The following is a 26,023-nucleotide window of genomic DNA, read 5'->3' as shown; positions in this document are numbered from 1 at the left end:
ACTCTTGCCTGGAAAATCCCAAGGACGGAGGACCCTGGTAGGCTGCAGTCCATGGGGTCACTAAGAGTCGGACACGACTGAGTGACTTCACTTTCACTTTTCACTTTCATGCATTGGAGAAGGAAATGGCAACCCACTCCAATATTCTTGCCTGGAGAATCCCAGGGACGGGGGAGCCTGGTGGGCTGCCGTCTATGGGGTCACACAGAGTCGGACACGACTGAAGCGACTTAGTAGCAGCAGCAGCAGCAGCAGCAGTGAGACATAAAATTGGATCTTTACAGAGAAGACGGAGACCATAAGGAAACTATGTGGAATTGGTTAGACATAAGAAACTTAAGTGGCAGGGCTTGAGATAAGGGGGAAGTTTAAGATATTATTGAACCTGAAGTGGCACAAAAGACTCAGTACCTGCTTCTGATTTGTCTGAATTTTTTGTTTTTGTGAAAACAGTTTTAGCCAGCTTGGCTTATGATGTCACCTCTTATGTAAGAGAAAACAGTCAAAAAAAGAAAGAGTAAAGCTTACTTTTTAAACAATATAATGTGAAGTCTTATTTTACTCAGCATAGTTTTAGAAGGTGTTTCACATGAGTAAATATTCTATATAAATGAAGTTTGGCTCATTAAATATAAAAAGTTTCTTTTATCATTTCTTACTGAGAAATTTTCCTAAAATCAAACAACACATTCATGTAACATTTATCAAGCACATTGCATGTGCCAGAAACTGCTGAGTATTTAACATATGTTATCCTCATTTTTGCACATAAAATGCTTTGCGTTCTGGTTTGTTGAATATGTTTTTGTTGTTTAGTTGCTAAGTTGTGTCCAACTCTTTTGCAACCCCACGTCCGCCAGGCTCCTCTGTCCATGGACTTCTCCAGGCAAAAATACTGGAGTGGATTGCCATTTCCTTCTCCAGGGGATCATCCCCACCCAGGGATTGAACCCGCATCTCCTGTGTCTCCTGCATTTGCAGGCAGATTCTTTACCACTGAGCCAGCAGCGAAGACTATACAGGCACAATTTTGTTGTGTTTTGCTTTCTGTGCTTTGCAGTTACTGCATTTCTTTTCTTTTCTTTTTTTAATTAACAGTTTGTGGCAACTCTGCTTTGGGTAAGTCTATTAGCACCATTTTTCCAACAACATTTGTTCAGTTCATGCCTCTGTCACATTTGGTAATTCTTAGAGTATTTCAAACTTTTTCATTCTTGTTGTATTTGTTAATGTTGATCAATGATCTTTGATATTACTCTTGCAAAAAGATTATGACTGAAAGAGCAAATGATAGCTTTTTTAGCAATAAAATATTTTTAAATTATACTTTTTTAGGCATAATGCTATTATACACTTAATAGACATAACTTTAATGTGCACTGGGAAACCAAAAAATTTGTGTGACTCACTTAATTGCAATATTCCCTTTATTACAGTGGTCTAGAACTGAACCCACAATATCTCTAAGATATACCTCTACTGGTACTAATTTAGCCTCCTCTTGGAAAGCTAATTGTTAGGCCCTTTGGTCAGTTCTGTGCTTGGATTCTTGACTTTTATATTTTGACCTGAATATTTCTAGCACACTCTAAATGTTTCCACAGAGTTAAGAGCAAGGAAACTGATTCTTAATTGAGTGCTTATTGCATGTTCTAGGCAGTTTCACATTTAGTTAAGCCTAACAAAAACCTATAAAATAATTATTGTGCCCATTTTGTAAATGAAATAAGTGAGGTACAAGAGATTGAATATCTTGCCCAAGGCTGCACTGCTGAGTAAGAAGAGGAGCTAGGAATAGAATATGGATCTGTCTGACTTAAGACCTTGTGTTCTTTCTGTGCTGACATGATTAAAGAAATAGATATCAATTAAAAATAGTTCATAGAGGAAAACCTTTCTTTACACTCCTACTTTTCTGATTCTTTCCGACTATTCTAAAAGCAGATTTTTTTTCTTCCTTAATTAATTCAGCTGTCTTCCATCTGTGCTGAAGGTACACACAAAAGTTAAAGGAAAAAACGGAGATTTCAAGCTTGATAGGTGAGGGACTAGCCCATGGGATGACCCAGGATTTTCCTAATTTAAATGAAAAATTTTAAACTCTGAATCTGTGACACAGCCTTTAGTTTAGAGTCAAAAGTAACTTTGTGTGCTTCAGGCACACACACAAAATTATCAACTAAGCATTGTAGCAATATGAGTTGTGAGTTGTTTTTTCATACCAAGCCTTCACAATCTGATGGTGGTAGATCCATCTCTCCTTAAGCAGTGAAAACATTGGCAGAGATGGCCAAAATCAGCTATTTCAGAACTCTTGAAATTTGCCAAAGGCTTCCAACAATCTGAGGAGTATTTGTTCGAGAAAAACTGCTGAATCTCATTGAGCAGGGTTTGTGGCATTGCAACTTGAACTGCTCCCATGTCTCTCTGCTCAGGTCTGCAGTAACCTTGAAAACCAGCAGGCTTGCAGCCACTGGATGGGCAGGGCTTGCTGGGGCGCCTCAAAAAGAAAAAAAAGGCCATTCCCAAAGCATTGTCCCTATTTGACCTGTTGTCCAACTCCCTGGAAAAGCCCTGTTTCATTGTTGTCGCTTGACCTGACTGGAGCTCAGAACTTGATCTGCAGGAAAACCCAGTCCTCAGGGCCTTTGTCAAAAACAATCAGTGGCAACTGATACTCAGCTGCTGAGGGGTCAGTAGCAGTTGTGGAAATAAGAACCTGACCCAAAACTTAAAAGGAAGATATGAGAATAAAATATCCGTAAAAGACTTTGAAAAGCTTTTAGTATAGCCACTTCAGCTGTCCTTGCCCACAAGCAGAGACTCTTGCAGGCAGTAAATGTATTAAACATTCCTATTAAAAAGGTGGAGAGGGAGGAACGTGATCCAACTGTGTGCTGTCTACAGGTCACACACTTGAGAGTCAAAGACACAAACAGGTTGAAAGTAAATGGATAAAAAAGATACACCGTGTAAATGGTAACCAACGGAGAACTGAAGCAGCTGTACTAATATCAGATGATACAGACTTTAAAGCCTTGTTATTGGACAGAAAGAGGGATGCATTATAATGATAATTAGGAAGCTATAACAGTTATAAACATATGACCTAATGACAGAGCCCCAAAATGCACGAACCAAAACCTGGCAGAATTGAAGGGTGATACGGAAATTTGAACAGTAATAGTGGGAGATTTCAGTCACCCATTTCAATACGGACAAAACAACCAGGAGGAAGATCATTGAGGAAGTAGAAGATTTGGCCAGCTCTATAAACCAGTAAGATCTAAGAGACATCTGTAGAATGCTCATTCAACAATATTCTCCAGAACAGACCATATTCGAGACCATAAAACAAACCTCAATAGATTTCAAAGGACTGAAATTGCACAACGTGTGCTCTCTAAAGATAGTGACGTGACATAGGCAATTAATAGAAGAAAATGTGGGGAATTCACAAATATGTGGAAATTTTAAGTTTGCATGCTTCTAAATAATCAGTGAATCAAGGGAGAAATTAGAAAGGAAACTAGAAAGTACTTTGAAATGAAAGAAAATGAAGCACAGTGACATAGGAATGCAAGTAAAGTGGTGTTCAGAGCAAAATATTTAGCTGTACATGCCTATATTAAAAAAGAAGAAAGATCTCAAGTCAGTAACCTAATCTTTCATCCCAAGAAACTAGAAAAAGAAGAACAAACTGACACCCAAGCAATCAGTTCAGTTCATTCGCTCAGTCGTGTCCGACTCTTTGCCACCCCATGAATCGCAGCACGCCAGGCCTCCCTGTCCATCACCAACTCCCAGAGTTCACTCAGACTCACGTCCATCGAGTCGGTGATGCCATCCAGCCATCTCATCCTCCGTTGTCCCCTTCTCCTCCTGCCCTCAATCTTTCCCAGCATCAGGGTCTTATCAAATGAGTCAGCTCTTCACATCAGGTGGCCAAAGTAATAGAGGGGAAGAAATAAAGATGAGAGAAAAACAACACACACACACACAAAATCAATGAAAACAAAAGTGGCCCTTTTGAAAAGACCAGCAGAATTTTGCAAATCTTTAGCTAGACTGACCAAGAAAAAGAAAATTAAAATTACTGTGTATCAGTAAAATCAGGAATGAAAGCCAGTGCACCATTACTGATCTTATAGAAATAAAAAAAGGAACATAAGGGAATACTGTGAACAACCAACAAAGTAGATAACTTAGATGAAATAGATAAATTCCTAGAAAAGCATAAACTACAAAAATGGACTCAAGAAGAAATAGACAATTTGAACAGACCTGTAGCAGATAAAGGGCTTCCCAGCTGGTACTAGTGATAAAGAATCACCTGCCAGTGCAGAAGATGCAAGTGACGTGGGTTCGATCCCTGAGTCGGGAAGATCCCCTGGAATAAGAAATGGCAACCCACTCCACTGTTCTTGCCTGGAGAATCCCATGGACAGAGGAGCCTGGCGGGCTACAGTCCATGGGATCACAAAGAGTCTGACACAACTGAGCGGCTGAGCACACAGCAGGTAAAGGGGCTTCCCAGGTGGAGCTAATGGTAGAGAACCCACCTGCCACTGCAGACATGGCAGAGAGATGATGTAATCGCTGGGTCGGGAAGATCTGCTGGGGGTGGGCATGGCAACCCACTCCTGTGTTCTTTCCTGGAGAATCCCATGGACAGAGGAGCCTCGTGGGCTATGGTCCATAACGTCGCCAAAAGCTGGACATGATTAAAGTGACATTACATACACACAGCAGGTAAAGAGATTAGATTAGTAAATTAAAACTATTCCATAGAAAAAACCCCAGTCCCAGAGTGCTTCACTGGTAAAACCTAAACACGGAACAAATTAATACCAACTCTTTACAAGCTTTTCTCCAAAAATGGATAAAGAAAGACTACTTCTCAATTCACTCTGTGAGGCCAATATTACCCTCATACCAAACCAGACAAAGATGTCATAAGAAAAGTACAGACTATCCCTTATGAACATAGATGCAAAAATTCTCAAAAAGTAACAAATGAAATCCAGGAGTGTGTAAAAAGGATTATACATCATGCCAAGTAGGATTTGTCCTAGGGATATAAGGTTGGTTCAACATACCAAAATCACTTAATGTAATATATTATTTCAGAAAAAAAAAAGGCCCCAAACCACATAATCATCTCAGTAGCCATAGGAAAAATATTCAAGAAAATACTCTTTTCATGATTACAAACACTCAAAAAATTAGGAATAGGAAACTTTCGTGGTCTGTTAAAGGGCATCCATAAAAAAATCCCCACAGCTAACATATTTCATATTTTTTATGTACTGAAGTAAAGATATTTTAGATACATTGGGTTAAATATATCACTGAAAATTTATTTTATGTATTTTTAATGTGGCTTCTAGAGAATTTTTAATTGCATTTGTGGCTCATATTTATGGGACGCATTTTATTTGTGTTTGACCGTGCAGTTCTGGACACGGGGCCTCTCAGATCTGAGTCCTACCTCCTGCCCTGTAGGACTGGATTATGAGACACAGGGCAGAGGCTTGAGGGACTTGGGAGAAGGAAGATGAAGGGGCGTCTGAAATGCAGTTTTTTTCTGCGGGGTTGTTTCATTCACGGCTCTATCTTCAGTGCCTCGGATAGTCAAATTGGTAATAGAATGGGTTTCAATAAGAGGGTAGTGTTTATTACTAAATGGTTATTTAGTCAGCATCTGATCTTTGCTGTAGGTACCTAAAATCTAGAAAATGAGAATGGTGCAGTTTAGTGAGCACAGACATGGCGTTTGATAAGCATCCAGCCATGAGATGAGTGTACAGATGCCTTGGAGGACTAAGGGAAACTAGACAGTGGGAGCTGCCCTTTAACAAAATCTTTGTTGTTGCCAGGTGTTTTGATAGTACAAGGCAAAATCTTTGCCTAATAATTTTTTTTTTTTTTTTTTAGTGTTTAGGGAGACTATATCTGATGTAAAATTAACTGATTTCCAAATATTGGCACCTAATTCAATTTTTTTTTTAATGTGTATATCAAACAAAACCTGCCTATACACTGGATTTGGCCCCAAAGCCAACGGAATGTCTGACTGGTAGAGTGAAAATATACTTCCTTTGAACTCTTAGGCATCAAAGCAAGGGACTCAACCAGTGTTACACACAGGAAGCCTTCCTTCCCAGACCTCCTTATCTGTGTTATATCCTGTCATAAGACCTCATAGTCCACATATTCCTTCTTCTCAGCAGTTGTTACGTTTGCAGTCTACATTTCTGTGATGATTTGATTCAAGATATGTCTCTTCCATAGGACATCCAAACACTCCCCATGGGCAGGACCTGGGTCTTTTTACTAACCAGTAATTAACAAATAAATGAATAAATTGAACAGGAGAGATGAATTTTGAAATGCATTCTGTATTTTAGTTAAAGAGTATAATAACATCTTACTTGGAATTCTGTGTTGAAAGATTACATCCAATAAGTTGTTTTGTTAGCTCTAGATGAGAAAAGATGACTTTTTCCCCCATTACACAGACATTTCACTGTTATCTACATTAATATATCTTAAAGCATATTTCAGAGAACTCTGGCATTTGCAGCAGAACACATTAATGTCAGTATTTATTTGTACTTAGTAATTCCAGAGTTCTTATAGTCTGACATGTTAGGCTATAGCTAATCCTCTGGACTTACTGCTCTTCCTGGGAAAAATAGAAACACTGCTTCCCTTGAATGGTTATTAAAAATATCTTTTTTAGATTTTGGATATTTGTAAAGTTTGATTCTTTTAAGCTCTGGGAGGGAAAGGGAAAGGTGGAGAACTGGCAGGCATCACTAAAAGCAAAGTTTTCAGTTGAAAAACAGAAAGAAACAAGAATCAATAATAATCTGCCAAGTTAAAGTTGAAATATGTACTGTCATACCAAAATAAAGTCTGTCTTGCTGAAAAAGAGAGGTCACCTTTTCTCTGCCTTAAGACAGAATGAAGAAATGTGAGCCGGGGAAGTGAGAAACAGCAGGCAGGAGGGGGAAGGAGAGGAGACCACGACCTGCTGTAGTCTCCTGGAAACGTCGTTAACAGTGCTAACCCTTATCCTTTACGTTTTTGTAAGCTGCAGAAAAGAAAGCCTTAAAGATTTCTTAAAATCGAATCTGTATGGTTCCGTTTACATAGCATTCTCAAAATGACAGCATTTTCGAGATGGAGAACGGATTAGCAGTTGCCCAGGATTAGAGGTAGGGCAAACGGTTCTATCAGTTTTTGCTCTGTGTATCTTAAAGCTCTCTGTGTGTGTAACTGAACATCTGGGTATCCTCCTGATCCTTCCATCATTATGAAACGGCCTTCTTTATCCCTGGCCATATCTTTTGTCTGTTATTAACAGAGCCGTTGCATCTCTTCTTTAATTAGTTTAGCATGATAACCACACTCATTCTTCTTCCTTTTAATCAACATGTGTCTCTCTATATAAAATGTGTTTCTTATAGGGAGCATATAATTTTATCTTACTTGTTTATCTAGTCTGACAGTTTCTGCCCTTTCAATGGAATGTTCACTCCATTTACCTTGAATGTGATTATCGATATGCTTGGGTTTGAGTCTCTCATTTTGCTGTTTGTTTTCGTTTCATCCGTTCTTTGTACTGCTTTAACTCCCTTTCTGCCTTCTTTTGAATTCAGTGCTGTTTATGATTCTGTTTCATCCCCATTGTTGTCTTTTTAATGATAGCATTTTTTTGTTTTGTAGTTTTTACTGGCGCTTTTGGGTTTACTGTCCACATATTTAAATGATTACATCTACCTTCAAGTGATGTAACACCACCCCACATATAGTACAAGAAACGTACAGTGGTGTGTTTTCATTTCTCCCTATTAATGTTGTATATTTCATTTATACATAGCTTATAAACCCTGCTGCCCTAAATTGTTATTTTTGTTTAGCCAGTGATCTTTAAAGAGATTTAATTAATAAAAAAAGTTATTTACCCCTGCAGTCACCATTACCAGTGTTCCTCATTCCTTTGTTTAGATTTGTATTTTCCTGGGGTTTCCTGTTCCTTCTAGCAGAACTTCCCTTAGCTTTCCTTGTTGCGTGGGTCCGTTGATGACTATTTTTTCCAGCCTTTGTATGTCTGAAATAATCTATTGACCACCTCCACTTTTCAAGGGTATTTTCTGTGGTTTCATCATGTGTTCTTTTCATATTTTAAAGACCTTTCTCCATTATCTTCTGCCTTACATTGTTTCCAATAATAAATTGCTCATTTTAAACTTTGTGCTTCAGTACATAGTGTCATTGTTTTCTCTCTGCTTTTAAGATGTTTTCTTTATTACTGGTTTTGAACTGTTGATTCTGATGCATAGTTTTATTCCTGTTTCTTGTGCTTTGGGTTTATTGAACTTTTTGAATGTTTAGGTTTATAGTTTTCATCAAATTCAAAAATATTCTGCCGTACTTTCTCCAAGTTTCTTGTTTCTTCCCTCTTCTCTTTCAGGAGCTCCAATCGCACATGTATTATTGGGGTCCTTGAACTTATCCCACAGTTTGCTAATATTTTATTTTTAGTTCTTTTCTTTTTTTCTGCATTTTCATTTTAGATAGTTTCTGTTGCTGTGTCTTCAAGTTTATTAACCTTTTATTCTGCCATTAATTGCATCTGGTATATTTTTCATCTCAACTTGGGTCTTAAAAAAATCTTCTATGTCTCTGCTTTTTTAGTACATGAGGAATACTGTTTTTAATTCTTTTATCTCTACATTCTAACATCTGTATGTAACATCAGTACCCCCTCTCAGTAACTGATTTCTTTATTTTTTTTTCTCATTGTGGCTCACATTTTTTGCTTCTTTGAATGCCAAATAATATTTGATTAGACAACCAGACATTATGACTTTTACCTTTTTGCCAAATGAATGTATTTGTATTCCTATAAATAACCTCAAGCTTCATTCTAGGACATAGTGGAGATACTTGAAACAGTTGATTCTCTTAGGTCCTGCTTTTAGAATTCGTTCGGTGGGACTGGCAGCATTCCGTCAAGGGCTGTTGACCCCTTACCACCGAGGCAAGACCCTTTGGAGTGCTGTACCCGGTGTCTTCTGAATTGTAAGGTTCTCCAGTCTGCCTGGAAATAGGCTCAGTGTAGGACCCCATGTGAATCTGGGGTACTGTTCCCTCTAATCTGTTCGGCCGGTTTTTCTCCTACCCTTTGGCAGATCCGTGCACGCACTGAGCAGTACTCTGTTGAATGTTCGAGCTGTGTACCCTTTGCAGGTCTCCGGGGTTTTCTCTGCTTGTAGCTTGCTCCTTTCCTGACTTGGGAACTCTAGCCGTGGCGTCCTGAGAACTCTCCACTCCTCTTCAGCTCAGGGAGTCCGCCGGGCTTCAGCCGGGACCTCCCATTCTGCACCGTGGCCTGGAAGCCCTCTCATGGCAGTAAGCTGGGGCGACAAGCTCCCCTCGTTTGTTTCTCATCTCTCAGAGATCACTCTCCTGCATCGCCTCATCCTCAGTGTTTTGAAAATAGTTGTTTTGCCTATTTTTGTCCTTTTTGCTTTTGTTTTTGGTTGTTAAATTGGGTTTCTTTTATTCCATTTGGTTGCAAGTAAAAGTCTCAAAATTAGGAGTTTTTTGTTGTTGATGTTGTTTGTATATTTGTCACTATTGAGAAAAATGTTGTATTTAGACCATTTATTACGTAAGCTAGTTAGTTTAGAAACTAACATGTTTAGAAACTAAACATGTTTAGTTTCTAAACATGTTTGCTATGCTTAAGTTCATGAAGATCTGAAGTGGAATAAAGAGGGGGCTGTAGAAAGTAAATGTGACTGAGTCCCTCTCCTTCCCCACAGTTCTCTGATTCACTCTTTGGCAGGTTATTGCTCCCTTGTTAATCAGGGTCCCTTGGTTCCTTCTGGAGAGAGATTCTTTCAATGGGTTTAAATACACCACTGAAAATATGTGAGAATGCTATAAATAAAATTGTCATGGTTTTTATGTTTTAATCTAAGTGATTTAAACTTTGACATTAAAATATTGTAGAGAAAGCACTGAGAGGATTTAGCTCAGCAGATGTTAACATGTCTTTTTTTTTTTTAAATTTTATTTTTAAACTTTACATAACTGTATTAGTTTTGTCTTTTAAAGCTACAGTAATTAAGATATTGAAATACTAATGCTAATACAGCCACAGACTCGTGGGTCAAAGTACAGTGTCTGCTGCTGCTAAGTCACTTCAGTCGTGTCCAACTCTGTGTGACCCCATAGATGGCAGCCCACCAGGCTCCCCCGTCCCTGGGATTCTCCAGGCAAGAACACTGGAGTGGGTTGCCATTCCGCAAACAGACTTATAAATGTGTCTTAAACATTTAGCTTAGGTTATTCAGTGGATGTGGAGGAGGGCATGGCCACCTACTCTGGTATTCTTGCCTGGAAAACCCCATGGAAGAAGAGCCCTGGTGGGCTACAGTCCATGAGGGTCCCAAAGAGTTGGACACGACTGAAGCGACTTAGCACGTGCGCACTCAGTAGATGATGTGGAGACAAGCAGACAACTCACTGCAAAAGTGAAAATTGGAAATCTCCTCCTCTTATTTTATAGGGGATGTATTCCAAATAGGTTAAATATAATTTAAAAGCATTAGAAGAAAATAAGGCAATTTAGGTAGTCTTGAGGAAGAGAAGGACTAAGTATGACACAAAAGGTATGACCATGAAGGAAAATATTGATGAGATTACACAAAGATTTTTTTTATCTCCTAAGTGGCAAAATAATCATTAAAAACAGGGAGCTCCCTGGTGGCCTACTGGTTAGGATTGGAGACTTTTGCTGCTCTGGCCCAGGTCAAATCCCTGGTCAGGGAACAGATCCTGCAAGCCACACCATGCAGCCCCTTCCCCTGCCCCCTAAAAAAATGACTAAAAACTGAGTTTAATATCCTTACTGTATAAAGACTCTTAATAAGGTAGTAAATATAAATGTCTTACTAAAAAAATGGGCAGAGAACGTGAGTTAGGTAATCATAATTAGGGACAAAAAACATAAGTTTCTGGGAAATATTTATCTTTTAAATGTTCTATTTCTTAATAATAATAACAATAAAATAATTAAAGTAATAAAAGCTATCATTTATTATGGGTTTCTGTTTGTCTGAATTTGTTAAGAACTGTCAACAGATTAGCTCATTTAATCCTTTGAAGGGCAGGTATCCGTCCATCATCATCCTTTTATGAATGTGACACCTGAGACAGGACATGAGGAATCTAGCCTGAGATGACAGAGCAATCAGGTGGTTGAGCCAAGCTTTAAGCCGGCCATCTGAGTCCTGCTCCTCGTCACTTCTCCCAGAAGTAAATTAAAACTACCTTAGATTCCACTGCACTTCACAGAGAAATTGGTAATTTGCACAAGATCACACAGTTTGTAAGCAATAGAACAGAGCTAAGATTTTTAGAAAGAAAAATCATATAAAGAGAAGAAGGAAAAAGAGCAAAGTGAGCAACAAAGCAGCGGTCTTCTAATTTTACAACGTATTTCTTTCCAGAATATTTGAAGGATGCTTCAAAGAAGATGAAGAGTGGGCTTGTGTTTGTAAAACTGGCTAACCCATGTTCAGGTAGGTGCCCCTCTCCTCCCTTCTCCTCTGATAACTTGAACATTTTTAAAACGTTGTGGCTGAAAAGTGTGTACATTTATTTGTCTTCTCATGTTTTTTCTTCCTGTCTAGCTTTTAAAGGTAAAACAATATTACATGATGACAAAAGCAAGCTAATGACATAACCAGTCTTCTAAGATAATTCACTTGACCCGAACATTTTTTAAAATTTCTTCGTAATTTTAATCCATAGAACTGTTTATTCATCAGAAATGCTGGCAAAACAAAAAAGCAGAGCATGTTTGATTTCTCTCTAAAGACAGATGAGTTTTCCTTGGCCTTTTAAAGCCAGCTTTTCTTAAAGTAGTTATCCAATATAAGATTCTATTTATACTTATGTTATAAAGTAAAATAAATAACCTGAGTTTAAAAAAGGGGCAGGGGAGGCTTTTACTGGACATACCAAGGTTTTGAATACTTTCATTTTTAGCTGTACTTCCCTTATTTTGTTCAGACCAAAAAGTAGTATATATATATATATATATATATATTTCCTGTCAAGGGTGATTTTTTTTTTTCATTAAAAAACATTGTATTTTGAGGAAATACACATTTTATCAGGAATAATTTTAACTCTACACTCAGTGTATTTTTCTTTGTCTTATCATTTTTAGGCAAAAGTATAAAATACACTAAATATATGGTGATATTGATGACATTTATCTTTGTGAAATTGTTTTTCCATCAGTTTATTTTACAAGATTTATAAGATTCTTCTTCATTTTACAAGGTTTTAAATAGCTATCTGATATTTAGCAGATTAGGTCGTCCTCTTGGGGACTGTCATACTGAATAGTGAAAGCAAGAGACATCAGCGGGCGGTGCCGTGTTTGTAAATAGAAGTAGCAAGAGAGGCAGAAATTCCAGTTTCCTTTTCCTCAAAACGAAATTGGATGTAATTGGTCAGCTATATTATTTGGAATTCCTTAGTATGCATAAATGTAAGATGAGGTGTGAAGTGTTTTTGCAAGCGACGTCTTAGCCAGTGAAGCATTTAACAAAGGTAAAATACAAATAAAAGCCAGGCTTCCTGGAAAATTCTGAATGTCCATGGACAACACTTTGCTTTACTGACTATGGAAAGATAAAGGCTAACCTTTGCTGAGCACTAACTTATGTGCTCTGCTAGGAGCTTTACGTGTCCATATTCTCTTTTTAATCCTTAAAAAAAATCTCTGGTGAGGCAGTTGAGTATTGCTCCCCCGTTACAGGCGTGGAAACAGACACAGAAAGGGTGGCTGCGCTTCCCCAGGGGCACGCGCCCAGATGTGGTTGAGATAGATTCTAATGCAGGGCCCCGACTGTGCTGTGTTTGGAAGGAAATTCCTGCATTGAAGGGATTCATTCGGATGCACGCAGATGTGTGCAGTCCTCACCCCTTCTACTGGTCCTTTTCTTGGGGACTGAGGAAAGGGAGATTTTCATCTAGTTGGGCGTGGCTCTCCTCACTCCTCACGGCCAAAAGTGTGCTGCGGTCGTGGGGCCTGGCCTTCCTCCCGGGGGCCACCCCTCTAGGGTGTGTGGACCCCGTCTCGTCCCTCGGTGTGGGAGGCTGCAACCCCCGACAGGCCAGCTCAGTTCATCTGGCCGAGCCATTTGGGTTTGGGTGGCTTAGGAGTGATAGAGGACTCAATGAGAGGCTTTGGAGCCGTTAAGATAAATGATTTGTCCTTTTGTATTTATTGGTCTAAGTTCAGTGAGGATTACAGAGCTGGGAAACAAGCATTTGTGTGTAATAGCTACAAGCTTTCCTTGGAGTAACTTTGTATAGACTGTATATGTATGTTTATGTTCATATTAGGAACATTCCTCAGAACTATTAGTCTTTTGAGTGTGTGTATGTGTGTGTGAAAACTTAACAAATAAAAAACAGATTTGTCTTAACAGGGGAAGGAACCATTTACTTGTTCAACATGTGTCTACCGCAGCTGTTTGAAATAAAAGTTTTCAAGGAAAAAAACCATTCTTGGTTTATAAATGAATCAGTTCAATCAGGTAAGTGACTAGTGTATATATTTCCATTAACTAAACACATACACTGACTTTGCCATCCTTCATGCATGGAAGTCTGAGTCAGTCCGCCTGGCTTGGAGTCTAGTCCAGAGTTGTTTTTTTGTTTCTGGCATCAGAGCAGGGTTTGATCAAGGAGAAAGGAAAGATGGTTTGAACAAGTTTAGATCACCAATTTTGTGTCTTAGGTAGGTGGCAGGAAATTTTTAGCTATTAATAATAACTCTGATTTTTTTCTCCTAAAACACTGTCACACCCTGAGTCAGAAGTAAGATGACTTTTGATGGAGAACACACTGAACAGTTGACTGAAACTCTTTGCTCTTCTTTTAGCCACTTTTGAGATTCTTCAAGTTTTTTAACATCTTATTTCCATTGCAAATGGATACTGATATAGCTTCTATCGATAAAGTAGAGTAGAATAGAACAAAGATATTTTTGAATGCTTTGTCATATAAATTACCTTTGCAGCTCCCCACCCTCCCTATCCCCTGGGCTTCCCTTGTGGCTCAGCTGGTAAAGAATCCGCCTGCAATGCGGGAGACCTGGGTTCAATCCCTGGTTTGGGAAGATCCCCGGAGAAAGGAAAGACTACCCACTTCAGTATTCTGGCCTGGAGAATTCTATGGACTGTATAGTCCAAGGGGTCACAAAGAGTCAGACAAGACTGAATGACTCTCACTTTCACCCTACCCCCCAACACACACACCCAACACCCAGTTTCTCTCCGTTTTCCTTTGTTTTGGGTCATTGTGGACTCTGAAGGAGACAGGATACCAAATGTAGCCCTGACAGTTCTGGGGTGCCAGGGGTGTGTGTGGGGGGAGTGTCCTGGGGTGGTTGAGGCCATCTCAGTTCCTGCTGTCTCATTTTTTCTGTTGCTTGGGTGGGAAGGGGGCTGTCCTGGGGTGGTTGAGGCCATCTCAGTTCCCGCTGTTCCTTTATCTTGTTTCCGTTGCTTCCTAAGCCCCTTCTTTCTGTCGAGTGTCTAAGCCGCCACCTAGTGCTAAGGTTGAAAGGCCTCTTGACCTTTCTTGTAAGGCATCAGAAGAAGGGTTTATTGCTGGCTGTGAATTTCATATACCTGTGTGCATGAGAACATTTGAAGTGGTTTTCAGGTGTGAAAAGGCAATGGTAGACTGTGGTAGGTGCCAAGTGTACATTCCTTTTTATTGTTCCCTTTTATTGTTTTTCATTTGATAATACATGAGAGTTCCAGCTTCTGGTGTAATATACTTGCCTTTGGGTTTAGCTGCATAGACACAGTAACATCCATATGAAACTGGAAAACACTCAGAGGCAGTGACTGATCACCTCTTCTGAACTGTCTTGAGTTGGTACCTGCTGTTTTTTTAATAGACTTTGTTGTTTTTTGTTTTTTTTTTTAGTTTTTGGTTCTCAACAAAGGTACCTGTTTTTTTTCATAGTCTTCTTTTTAAACATAACCTTGAAGAAGGAGCTGTTTTTAAGAATAGCCACTAGGATATTGTTTTCAGATTGAGAAACCTGTTTCTAATTTCTGAATATAATAGATGTCTCATATAAACTGGGCTTAGAGCTTCTGATAGATTGTTTTCATAAACTTCCTTCTACTTAAAAAAAAAATCATTAACTAGTACTCTTGCCTGGAAAATCCCATGGACGGAGGAGCCTGGTAGGCTGCAGTCCATGGGGTCGCTAGGAGTCGGGACACGACTGAGCGATTTCACTTTCACTTTTCACTTTCATGCATTGGAGAAGGAAATGGCAACTCACTCCAGTGTTCTTGCCTGGAGAATCCCAGGGACGGGGGAGCCTGGTGGGCTGCCGTCTATGGGGTCGCACAGAGTCGGACACGACTGAAGTGACTTAGCAGCAGCAGGGTCATCATATAAAATTATGTCCTTAATTTTTTTCTTTAAACATACTATGAAATGTATTCACGTATATAACTTAGGGTTAGAATTTCTTGGCTGTATAGTTGGGTTGCAGTGTTAGAGAATAAAAATCAGTACATGTTTCCTGAAACCAAATCAGTAAGTATGGAGATAAATGAATTGTTTATTGCTCTTCTGTGTCACTTCCATGGAAGGATTCTGGGATGTTTGGAGGGGATGTGATAGACTAAAGAAAAGTAAGGTCCAGGAGGCCTAGTTAGTTTGATTTGCCTTTTTTCCTTTCAGCCTGGTGAGCATCACTCATCTAACTGCAGAGATCCCAGTTTTCTATGCTCAGTCTTGTTAGATGCCTACCCACCTGCATTTTTTCTTTGGGGGATGGTTAGGATCTGGGGTGGGTAACAACCTCTGAGCTTTGAGTCATTGACCGTGAGCCCAGAGCACATAGAAGGAGCCATGTACAGAGGGACTAATACCGCTTTCCCATGGCTTCATCCTCAAAAGCACAGGAAATTACATTTTACTGCAGCTCTGTAGATGGACTTACACTGGTTTCCTAATATTTGCCTGGTTCACATTCTGTCTCTCTTCCCCCAATCCTGCTATTTTGGTGGGGGGGCGGAATGGGAGGTGGGGAGAGGAGGGCCTCTGTTAAAAATGATTTCTGAAGAAGAAGTGGAAAGTTGAAGATCCAGTTCAGTGTCTTAGCTCCCCTCTCTACACTAGGGTTTGAAGCTCTTTGGAGTAGAACCTCAGGGACCACATTCTGCCTTTGAAAGATTCTTGGGCCTGAATAGGGGGAGTTTCTGAATTTGGAATTTCACATATATTTTTCAGTGGATGGTTTCCACATTAGGATTAAGATGAAATGACTCAATTGTCTTTCCAGAACATTGAATTCTCTTTTTAATCTATAGGAGGTCTTCTTCACTTCGCCACACCTATGGACCCTCTGTTTCTGCTTCTCCACTACCTTATAAAGGCTGATAAAGAGGTGAGTTTCCCAGGTTGAGACACTGACAGTGGGGAAATAGCATAGATTGGTTTTGTTTGTTTAACCTCCTCTCTCTCCGTACAGTGGACGCAGCGCAGATTGCCCACAGGTGAGTGTAACTTGGTCGGAGTAGTACAGCTGCCTCGTGTGTGCCCGTGTAGACTGGAGCACTGGTCGGCAGGCCTGAGGACCGCACCGTGGCCGGGGACTGGCTCACCAGAGACTCCTGAGGACCGCCTCACCCTCTGTTACCTCCCTTCCGTGTTTGACAGAGCCTAACAACGAAAACCTCATTCGTTCTGAAATACAGTGCAGATGTTTAAGACCTCAGTCCTTAAGAGCAGAAAGTAGATTTATTGTCTTTCATTTTCTTCTTTGTGAGAGACTGTGAAATAGGTACACTGGAGTGTGTATCCAGCAAAAAGCTCATTAATGGGGAAGCTATAGCCGAGACTTAAGGAATCCCAGACAATAAAATTTACCTTTGTAATATAAAGACAGAGTTTATTAATAGTAATAGTTCCAAACAGAGGTTCTGAAATACTTTGGTCCCAGGATACCTTTACACTTGACAATTATTAAGGATCCCAAAGAACTTTTTGTTCCTGTGTGTCTTATCTATCAATATTGACTACATTGGGCTTCCCAGGGGGCTCAGATGGTAAAGAATCGGCCTGCAGTGCTGGAGACCCAGGTTCAATCCCTGGGTTGGGAAGACCCCCTGGAAAAGGATTAGCAACCCGCTACAATATTCTTGCCTGGAGAATTCCATGGACAGAACGCTCTGGTGGGCTATAGTTTATGGGGTCACAAAGAGTCAGACACAACTGAGTCACTGACAGTACAGTTTCATTGACTACATCAGAAATTAAGACTGAGAAATTTAAAAATGGCCTCATTTATTTATTTATTTTGAAAATAAAAGTCATAAGCCCATTTGGAAAATACTGTCTCACTGAATTTTTCAGGTCTTCCAAATGTCAGCAGAACACACGCACGTGTGCACACACACACGCCTTTGTTAATTTAATATTACTGGCGGAACTGGAGAGCCTCTTGACAAAAGTGAAAGAGGAGAGTGAAAAAACTAGCTTAAAACTCAGCGTTCAAAAAACTAAGACCGTGGCAACTGTTCCCATCCCTTCATGGCAAATAGATGGGGAAACAGTGATGGACTGTTTTTTGGGGCTCCAAAATCACTGCAGATGGTGACTGCAGCCGTGAAATTAAAAGATGCTTGCTCCTTGGGAAAAAAGCTATGACCAACCTAGACAGTGTATTAAAAAGCAGAGACATTACTTTGCCGACAAAGGTCCATCTAGTCAAAGCCATGGTTTTCCCAGTAGTCATGTATGGATGTGAGAGTTGGACTATAAAGAAAGCAGAGCACTGAAGAATTGATGCTTTTGAACTGTGGTGTTGGAGAAGACTCTTGAGAGTCCCTTGGATAGCAAGGAGATCCAACCAGTCCATCCTGAATTAAATCAGTCCTGAATATTCATTGGAAGGACTGATGTTGAAGCTGAAGCTCCAGTCCTTTGGCCACCTGATGCAAAGAACTGACTCATTGGAAAAGACCCTGATGCTGGGAAAGATTGAAGCCAGGAGAAGGGGATGACAGGATGAGATGGTTGGATGGCGTCACCGACTCAATGGACATGAATTTGAGTAAACTCTGGGAGTTGGTGGTGGACAGAGGGGCCTGGTGTGCTGCAGTCCATGGGGTCGCAAAGAGTCGGGCACGACTGAGCGACTGAACTGAACTGGGTGATCTCTTTAGAAAACTCTTTGAATGCTGGGAAGCATGTCATAGTGACAGATACAAATTCTCTGCAATTCCAATTTTTGTTTTAGTAAGTTCAAATTTTTTCATTGGCTACAATACTGTCAGTCTTTCCCTTTAAGTGACAGATTCACTGCATTTATGTTCTGTCAAATACTCAAGTCTGGATAACAACAGTCCATAGTGATGTTTTCAGGTGAAAATCTGAGTAAAGGGCAGCTAGCTCTGCTCACAACTCAGACAGTTACACAGTGTGTTTCCTTGAGCCTCAGCGACAGCAGAAGTGCTTTAGCCACGCTTCACTTTCATCACACAGAACATTGAACCGACTTGCACTCAGGGTCAAGATTTAAATAAAAGTAATTGTTCTGCTGCTTGTTCCAGGAAATCCTTAAGTAAACTGACATTTTTTATAACTGCTCGTCCGTGGCAGTGAAGAATGCGGTGACCACCGGACAGTTCGCCGGCACCGCCTTGACTGGTGCTGAAAAGCCAGCAGTTTTCCCACCTTTGCATTGGAATCATCAGTGCAAATGTCAACACAGTGAAAATGCAGACAGCATAATAGCATTATTATGAAAGTAGTTTGAAGTTTGTGGACCCCCTGCAAAGGTTCTGGAGACTCCCAGGGGCCTCCAACCACAGCTTGAAAACCTTCGAAATAACAACATCAAGGAATAGTGTTATTTAAACACTTAGCCACATCTTATTTTTGCACTCAGCGTGTTTGCCAGTAGTTTAAGAGCTGATGGCTTCTCACTGAGTACTTAGACCCATTTTCCAAAACTCCTGTTTTGTATTTATATCAATTTAATTGCGATAAACACTGAGTAATGAAACTGACTTAAAATTCGAAATTGTGCTTTCTTGTTTTCTCATATTCTCCCCCTCTCCTGTATCTTCACTCTGTTCTCTAGTGTGGTTTAGTGACGTTTTGTTTCCCCTTATCTGGAGGCTGCTGTGATAACCAGTATAATTTTAGGGCATGAGAGCAGTGAGGCTGGTAAGCCATGTGTATCTGAGGAGCAGAAATGGTTCTAGTCACCCCCAGGAAGGCCCTGGAAGTGTTCAGGGAAGAAGATGGCAACTCCAGGGGGCTTCCACTCCTGGTGTTCCAGCAGGGAGGAAGCCACCGACCAGCCTCAGTGCCTGAGCTGATGCACCTTTAAAGGCCTTCCCCCCATTTAGGGGGACTGTTCCCCTCTTTCCCATTAAGAACCTGACTTGGCTGGTGAATTAATCCTCACCGTGGCCCTCTGGGAGGCTCTGGGGGTGCTGTGACTGGCTCAGGTTGGCAGATGCAGAATGAAGTTCGTGGTGGTGGTTGGCTTTCATTGTAAACTGTTTTGCTGTCTCTTCTCAAATACTTTAAGTACCCCTTGAAATAGCCCATGAGGCACCCAGATATTCCTCCCCTATATTTTAGATGTTATCTTTCTCTATTTAATTAAGAAAAATACCACTGACCAACTAACACTTTCACTTGGGACTTCCTGGTGGCTCAGACGGTAAAGAAACTGCCTGCAGTGCAAGAGATCCGGGTTCGATCCCTGGGTCAGGAAGATCCCCTGGAGAAGGAAATGGCAACCCACTCCAGTATTCTTGCCTGGGGAATTCCATGGACAGAGGAGCTGGTGGATGACGGTCATGGGGGTCACAAAGAGTCGGACACAGTTAAGTGACTAGCACTTTCACTTTCATTCACTTTTGAAATGGTGACCTATTTTTTTTTTAAATATACAATTTATTTTAAGATCAGTAAAAAATAATTCTTCTGTCTAGCTCTCCCAGCTGTTACTGACTTTATGTTCAAACAAACTTCTTATATCAGAACCTTTTTGTGTATACATGGTAAAGAAAAGGAGAATGAAACATTAGTTTATTATGAAATGATTATGTCATGACTGCATAGTTCATTACTTATATATAAGTAAATCATTGTTTTAAAGTAGTTAAATATTTAACACTTTGGGTGATCACAGAAGAAAATAGAGTAAGCTAGGAATCTGAAGACAGTGAGACTTGGGAAGCCTGTGGATTATTCTTACTATCTAGGAAAAAGAGAATATTTAAACTGAAGCCTTTCTTGCCACTTGTCAATGGATCCCCAGTGCTTCCAAGAGCTTTCTAAAGAGAGCTGAGAGTCAGTTCTGGAGCTTGTCCCCATAGAGGGAGTTCTTAGGTGGAACAAATGGCTTAGAACCTAGTTTAAAGTTCCAGCTATGAAATTATGAATCTTTTTCTCTTGTTTTTATAATGTATGAGTCTGTTAACTGGAGTGCTTGCCTCCTGACTGACTGACAGTCTTTTCAGGGGAAGTTTCAGCCCCTGGATCAAGTTGTGATGGATGACATGTTCCCGGATTGCATCTTGTTGCTGAAACTTCCTGAACTTGAGAAGTTACTTCGACACGTGACAGAGGAGAAAGGTATAGCATGTGGCCTGTGAAGTCAGGCTTATGGCTAGCCAGTCTGTCTGAGAACACAGCAGCTGGAAGGCCCACGGAAGTTGATGCTTATTTGTGTGGGTTATAGGGAAAGTTCTGGTTCAGATTCCCTTCCGTTTGTCAGTATTCTTCCTCTACTGCACTGCTTGTTCAGTCTGCAAAGTTTGGACCAGTGAAATATGGTGGCCTGTCTCCTGCAGGTCCAGGGTTCATGAGGCTCGGGCTTTAGTTCAGTTCTTTGAACGAGGCTGTGACTTTGCGTAAGTCCCTCAACTGCTTTTTGCCTTGGGTTTCCATTTGTAAAACTTGCATAAAATCTATGCCTTTATTGATTCAGGAAACATTTATTGAGCACCTACTAAGAAGCATATATTAAGCACTAGAGCCAGGCTCTAGGGATAGTCATAAGTAAAATACTGGCCTTTTTCTTACTTTGCTTTGACTCTGATGGAGACAAATGACAAGTTAGGGCAACAGCAGTAGAGTGTAAGGGAAGTGAAAACTGGGTTTTGCAGGGATGCACAGTATAAAAGTTGATGATATATCTGCTTTGAAAACGAAAATACATGGTCAGGTGAAGCAATTTTTTTGATTGAAAAATTTAAAAATAATGGAAAACTCAGAGTAAAAAACTACAAATAATGTTTGTCCCCAACCCCAATAATCAACCACTCTTAATATTTTGTTATGTTTGCTTTAAATCTCAGGGAAAGAATTTCTTTAGGAAAAACCTGGTGATCTGATTGCGGGAGTGATGGCCTACAAGAAAAATTTAAAAAGTATTTGCTACATAGTTTTGAGCAAATCATTCAAACTTTTCAGCATCCGTGACACGCCAGATGAAGGGTTTGAAGGGTTAAGACTACTCCTCATATTCTGCTATACATTATAATTAGTATCCTGCAAAATTGTTCTAAGTCATAAAATGAAGCTTTCCTTCTCTTAGCTTTAGAATGTTGAGATCTCTAATGACCAGCATGTGAATATTATTTAAGTATTGCAATTAATAGTTTCTACCACAAAGAGATACTTCAGGAATTCAATGAAATAATACAAGTAAATCAGTGCCCAGAGAGCGCTGGGTGCACAGTAAATGTTAGTATCATTAAGGCTTCTAACTAGAGATTTTAAATTCTTTCCTAATGTTTAAGTACTAGGTATACAGTAAGTGGGACTTCCCAGGTAGCTCAGATGGTAAAGAATCTGTCTGCAGTTCAGGAGACTTGGGTTCAATCCCTGAGTTGGGCAGATCTGTTAGAGAAGGACATGGCAACTCATTCCAGGATTCTTGCCTGGAGAATTCCATGTACAGAGGAGCTTGGAAGGCTGCAGTCCATGGGATGACAAAGAGTCTGACACAACTGAGCAACTGAGCATACACGCACACATGTAGTAAATGACCAGTACACGCTTGTTTGATGGTCCATTGATGAATATATAGTCAAGTGGTTTAAGTAAGAGATTGGGGATAATCAGACAATAATAAAAATGTCTGAAAATGAAGGTGTTAGTGGCCCAATTGTGTCCGACTTGCCCGGTGGCTCAGACAGTAAAGAATCTGTCTGCAATGCAGGAAACCTGGGTTCAGTCCCTGAGTTGGGAAGATCCCCTGGAGGAGGGAATTGCAATCCACTCCAGTATTCTTGCCTGGAGAATTCTGCTGACAGAGGAGCCTGGTGAGCAACAGTCATGAGTTGCAAAAAGTCAGACATGAACTGAGCAACTAACACTTAAGCCTGCTAGGTTTATGAGAACCTTCACCCCTTGCCTTCTCCCCACTGGATAAACCCAGCCCCAGTTGCTTGTATCCTGAATGGTGATGGTGGTGGCTTTAGTTAGCACTGTTCACTTTATTAGTGAAGGAAATGATGTGTCTCTGCTAGCTCTGGGGCTCAAAATGTTTCTTGCCAAAAAAGCTCCCATTCAGTGGAGAGTTGACAGGGGAAAGGACTAATAAAGGGTTATGAACTTCGTCTTGAGTGTAATGCTCTGTTTCATATTGCAAGCAAAAGCTGCGCTGCGTTGTCAGATATGATTAACAGGAAGAGCCAGGAAAACGTACCTGATTAAAATACCCCAAGCACCATTGCCAAGTTTCTATTCCCAGGAGGCAAGAGAAAAAAAAAGGGACCATATGAGTTTCTCAGTTGTGGAAAACATTCAGAAAGTAGATGTGAAAATGTGCTCCAGGCAGTTTGTTCAACAATACATCAGGGAAATTCAAGTTTGAGAACCGATTACCCAATTGCTGAACATGTTATTTGATTGTGGACTCCTTTTTATTCCATCTTTATTTTGTAAACCCAGTCTTTCCAGATGTTCAAGACCAGTTTTACAGGCACCAGACACATTAGGGAAAGAAACCTTTCCAGCATATCTACATGTTATCTAACTCACAAACTCTTGCAAATATTAAGTTTAGGATACAGTAGAATAGAAGCTGAAGATAATAAGAAGAGGTGGCAAGAATACACAGAAGAACTATACAAAAAAGATCTCCATGACCCAGATAACCACGATGGTGTGATCACTCACCTAGAGCCAGACACCTTGGAATGCGAAGTCAAGTGGTCCTTAGGAAGCATCACTACAAACAAAGCTAGTGGAGGTGATGGAATTCCAGTTGAGCTATTTCAAATCCTGAAGGATGATGCTGTGAAAGTGCTGCACTCAATATGCCAGCAAATTTGGGAAACTCAGCAGTGGCCACAGGGCTGGAAAAGTTCAGTTTTCATCCCCATCCCAAAGAAAGGCAATGCCAAAGAATGTTGAAACTACCGCACAATTGTACTCATCTCACGTGTTAGCAAAGTAATGCTCAAAATGCTCCAAGCCAGGCTTCAGCAATATGTGAACCATGAACTTCCAGATGTTCAAGCTGGTTTTAGAAAAGGCAAAGGAACCAGAGATCAAATTGCCAACATCTGTTGAATCATTGAAAAAGCAAGAGAGTTCCAGAAAAACATCTATTTCTGTTTTATTGACTATGCCAAAGCCTTTGACTGCGTGGATCACAACAAACTGTGGAAAATTCTTCAAGAGATGGGAATACCAGACCACCTGACCTGCCTCCTGAGAAATCTGTATGCAGGTCAAGAAGCAACAGTTAGAAATGGACATGAAACAACAGACTGGTTCCAAATCAGGAAAGGAGTACATCAAGGCTGCATATTGTCACCCTGCTTATTTAATTTAATATACAGAGTACATCAGGCAAAATGCCGGGCTGGATAAAGTACAAGATGGAATCAAGATTGCTGGGAGAAATATCAATAACCTCAGATATGCAGATGACACCACCCTTGTGGCAGAAAGTAAAGAAGAACTAAAGAGCCTCTTGATGAAAGTGAAAGAGGAGAGTGAGAAAGTTTCTTAGTAAACTAAGATCATGGCATTCAGTCCAATCACTTCATGGCAAATAGATGGGAAAACAATGGAAACAGTGACAGACTTTATTTGGGGGGGCTCCAAAATCACTGCAGATGGTGACTGAAGCCATGAAATTAAAAGACTCTTGCTCCTTGGAAGGAAATCCGTGATCAACCTAGAGAGCATATTAAAAAGCAGAAACATTACTTTGCCAACAAGTGTCTGTCTAGTCAAAGCTATGGTTTTTCCAGAAGTCATGTATGGATGTGAGTGTTGGACTATAAAGAAGGCTGGGCACCGAAGAATTGATGCTTTTGAACTGTGGTATTGGAGAAGACTCTTGAGAGTCCCTTGGACTATAAGGAGATACAGCCAGTCCATCCTAAAGGAAATCAGTCCTGAATACTCATTGGAGGGACTGACGCTGAAGCTGAAGCTCCAATACTTTGATCACCTGATGCAAAGAACTGACTCATTGAAAAAGACCCTGATGCTGGGAAAGATTGAAGGCGGGAGAAGGGGACGACAGAGGATGAGATGGTTGGATGGTATCACTAACTCGAGGGACATGAGTTTGAGTAAGCTCCAGGAGTTGGTGATGGACAGGGAGGCTTGGTGTGCTGCAGTCCATGGGGTCCCAAAGAGTCAGACACAACTGAGTGACTGAACTGAACTGACAGAACATGTTGTGGTATTTTTCATAATCGTGGGTAATCTGTGGCCTTCGTGAATTTAATGAATTTTTAAACCACTTTGCTTATCAAAATAGGTAAATTTTAAAATTAAGTGGTAGTTTATGCACTTGGTCCTTGTATAGCTTTTTTGGGGTATTCAAGTTGGATATTTCTTAGTGATCTTCTTGTCCAGGGAATGTTTAATTCAAAATAAATTTGCAGTTTAAAAACTTCTTAGAAAAAAAAACTCTAGGCCCACCTGGCTTCATTAGGTGAATTCTACCATACTTGAAGGAAAAAATAATACTCAAAGAAATAATGATACTGAGATTATTTTAGAAATTAAATGAGAAAGGCATATTTCCCAACTAATTTTATGAAATCAGAGTGGCAAAAAGAAAACTACAATTTAGTATTCTTTATGATCATAGACTGAAACATACTTTTAAAATATAGCATATTAACTGTGTAAAAATGACAGTACGTTATAATCAAGGAGGTTTATCATAGGAATGCAGAGTTGGTTGAACTTTAGAAAATCAATCAGTATGATTCACCATATTTATGCATAACAAAAAAACTGTATGATCATCTCAATAGATGTAGGAAAAACCCTTAACAAAATTCAGTCATTATATAAATTCTCAGCAAATTAGAGATAGAAAGGAACCTCCTCATTCTTTTAAAGGACATCCATGATAAACCTAAGCTAATATCATACTTCATTGTGAAAGACTGAACACACTTTTTCCCTAAGATTGGTACAAGATAAGGATGTCAGTCCTCTCCACGTCTACTCACCAATGTAGTGGACGTCCTAGCAGTTTTGATAAGATAAGAACAAAATTAAAGGTATACAGCTTAGAAAGTAAATAGTGAATTGTCTTTTTACATCAACAGTATGGGTCATGTATATAAAAAGCTCAAAAGAATTTACCAAAAACAAAATCACTGGAACCAATAAACAAGTTCCCAGGATATAAGGTCAATATACAAAAATCAATTCTGTTTCTGTATATTAGCAGTGAACAATTGGACAGTGGAATAAAAGCATGCCATTTGTAACATTAAAAAATCATGAGGTTGTAGGGATAAAGGTAGCATAATATATGTAAGACCAGTACACTGAACAATGTAAAACATTGCAAAGAGAAATAAAAGAATTAAATAAATAGAGAGAGATACCATGTTCATGAGTTGGAAGACTCAGTATTGTTAAGATGTCCATC

The 26,023-nt window shown here is 39.9% G+C and overlaps 1 protein-coding gene across 7 annotated transcripts in view; it reads left to right on the top strand.

The window, feature by feature from the left end:
- The window catches only part of RNASEH2B (ribonuclease H2 subunit B), a 76,702-nt gene that overhangs the window by 12,393 nt on the left and 38,286 nt on the right, over positions 1-26,023 (top strand). For 4 of the 7 annotated variants that reach the window (XM_044926797.2, XM_044926795.2, XM_044926796.2 and 1 more), the window contains exons 2-5: positions 11,532-11,603; positions 13,530-13,637; positions 16,446-16,522; positions 20,610-20,733. In XM_044926797.2, the coding sequence (XP_044782732.1) occupies positions 11,532-11,603; positions 13,530-13,637; positions 16,446-16,522; positions 20,610-20,733 (381 nt within the window). Of the gene's footprint in view, positions 1-9,293; positions 9,424-11,531; positions 11,604-13,515; positions 13,638-16,445; positions 16,523-20,609; positions 20,734-26,023 lie in introns of those variants that run through there. The other 3 variants (XM_025262968.3, XM_025262967.3, XM_025262969.3) reach the window with 3 other exon arrangements.

The sequence above is a fragment of the Bubalus bubalis genome, chromosome 13 (genome assembly GCF_019923935.1).
Source record: "Bubalus bubalis isolate 160015118507 breed Murrah chromosome 13, NDDB_SH_1, whole genome shotgun sequence".
Classification (NCBI taxonomy): domain Eukaryota; kingdom Metazoa; phylum Chordata; class Mammalia; order Artiodactyla; family Bovidae; genus Bubalus; species Bubalus bubalis.
This window is presented reverse-complemented; position numbering and strand designations above follow the sequence as displayed.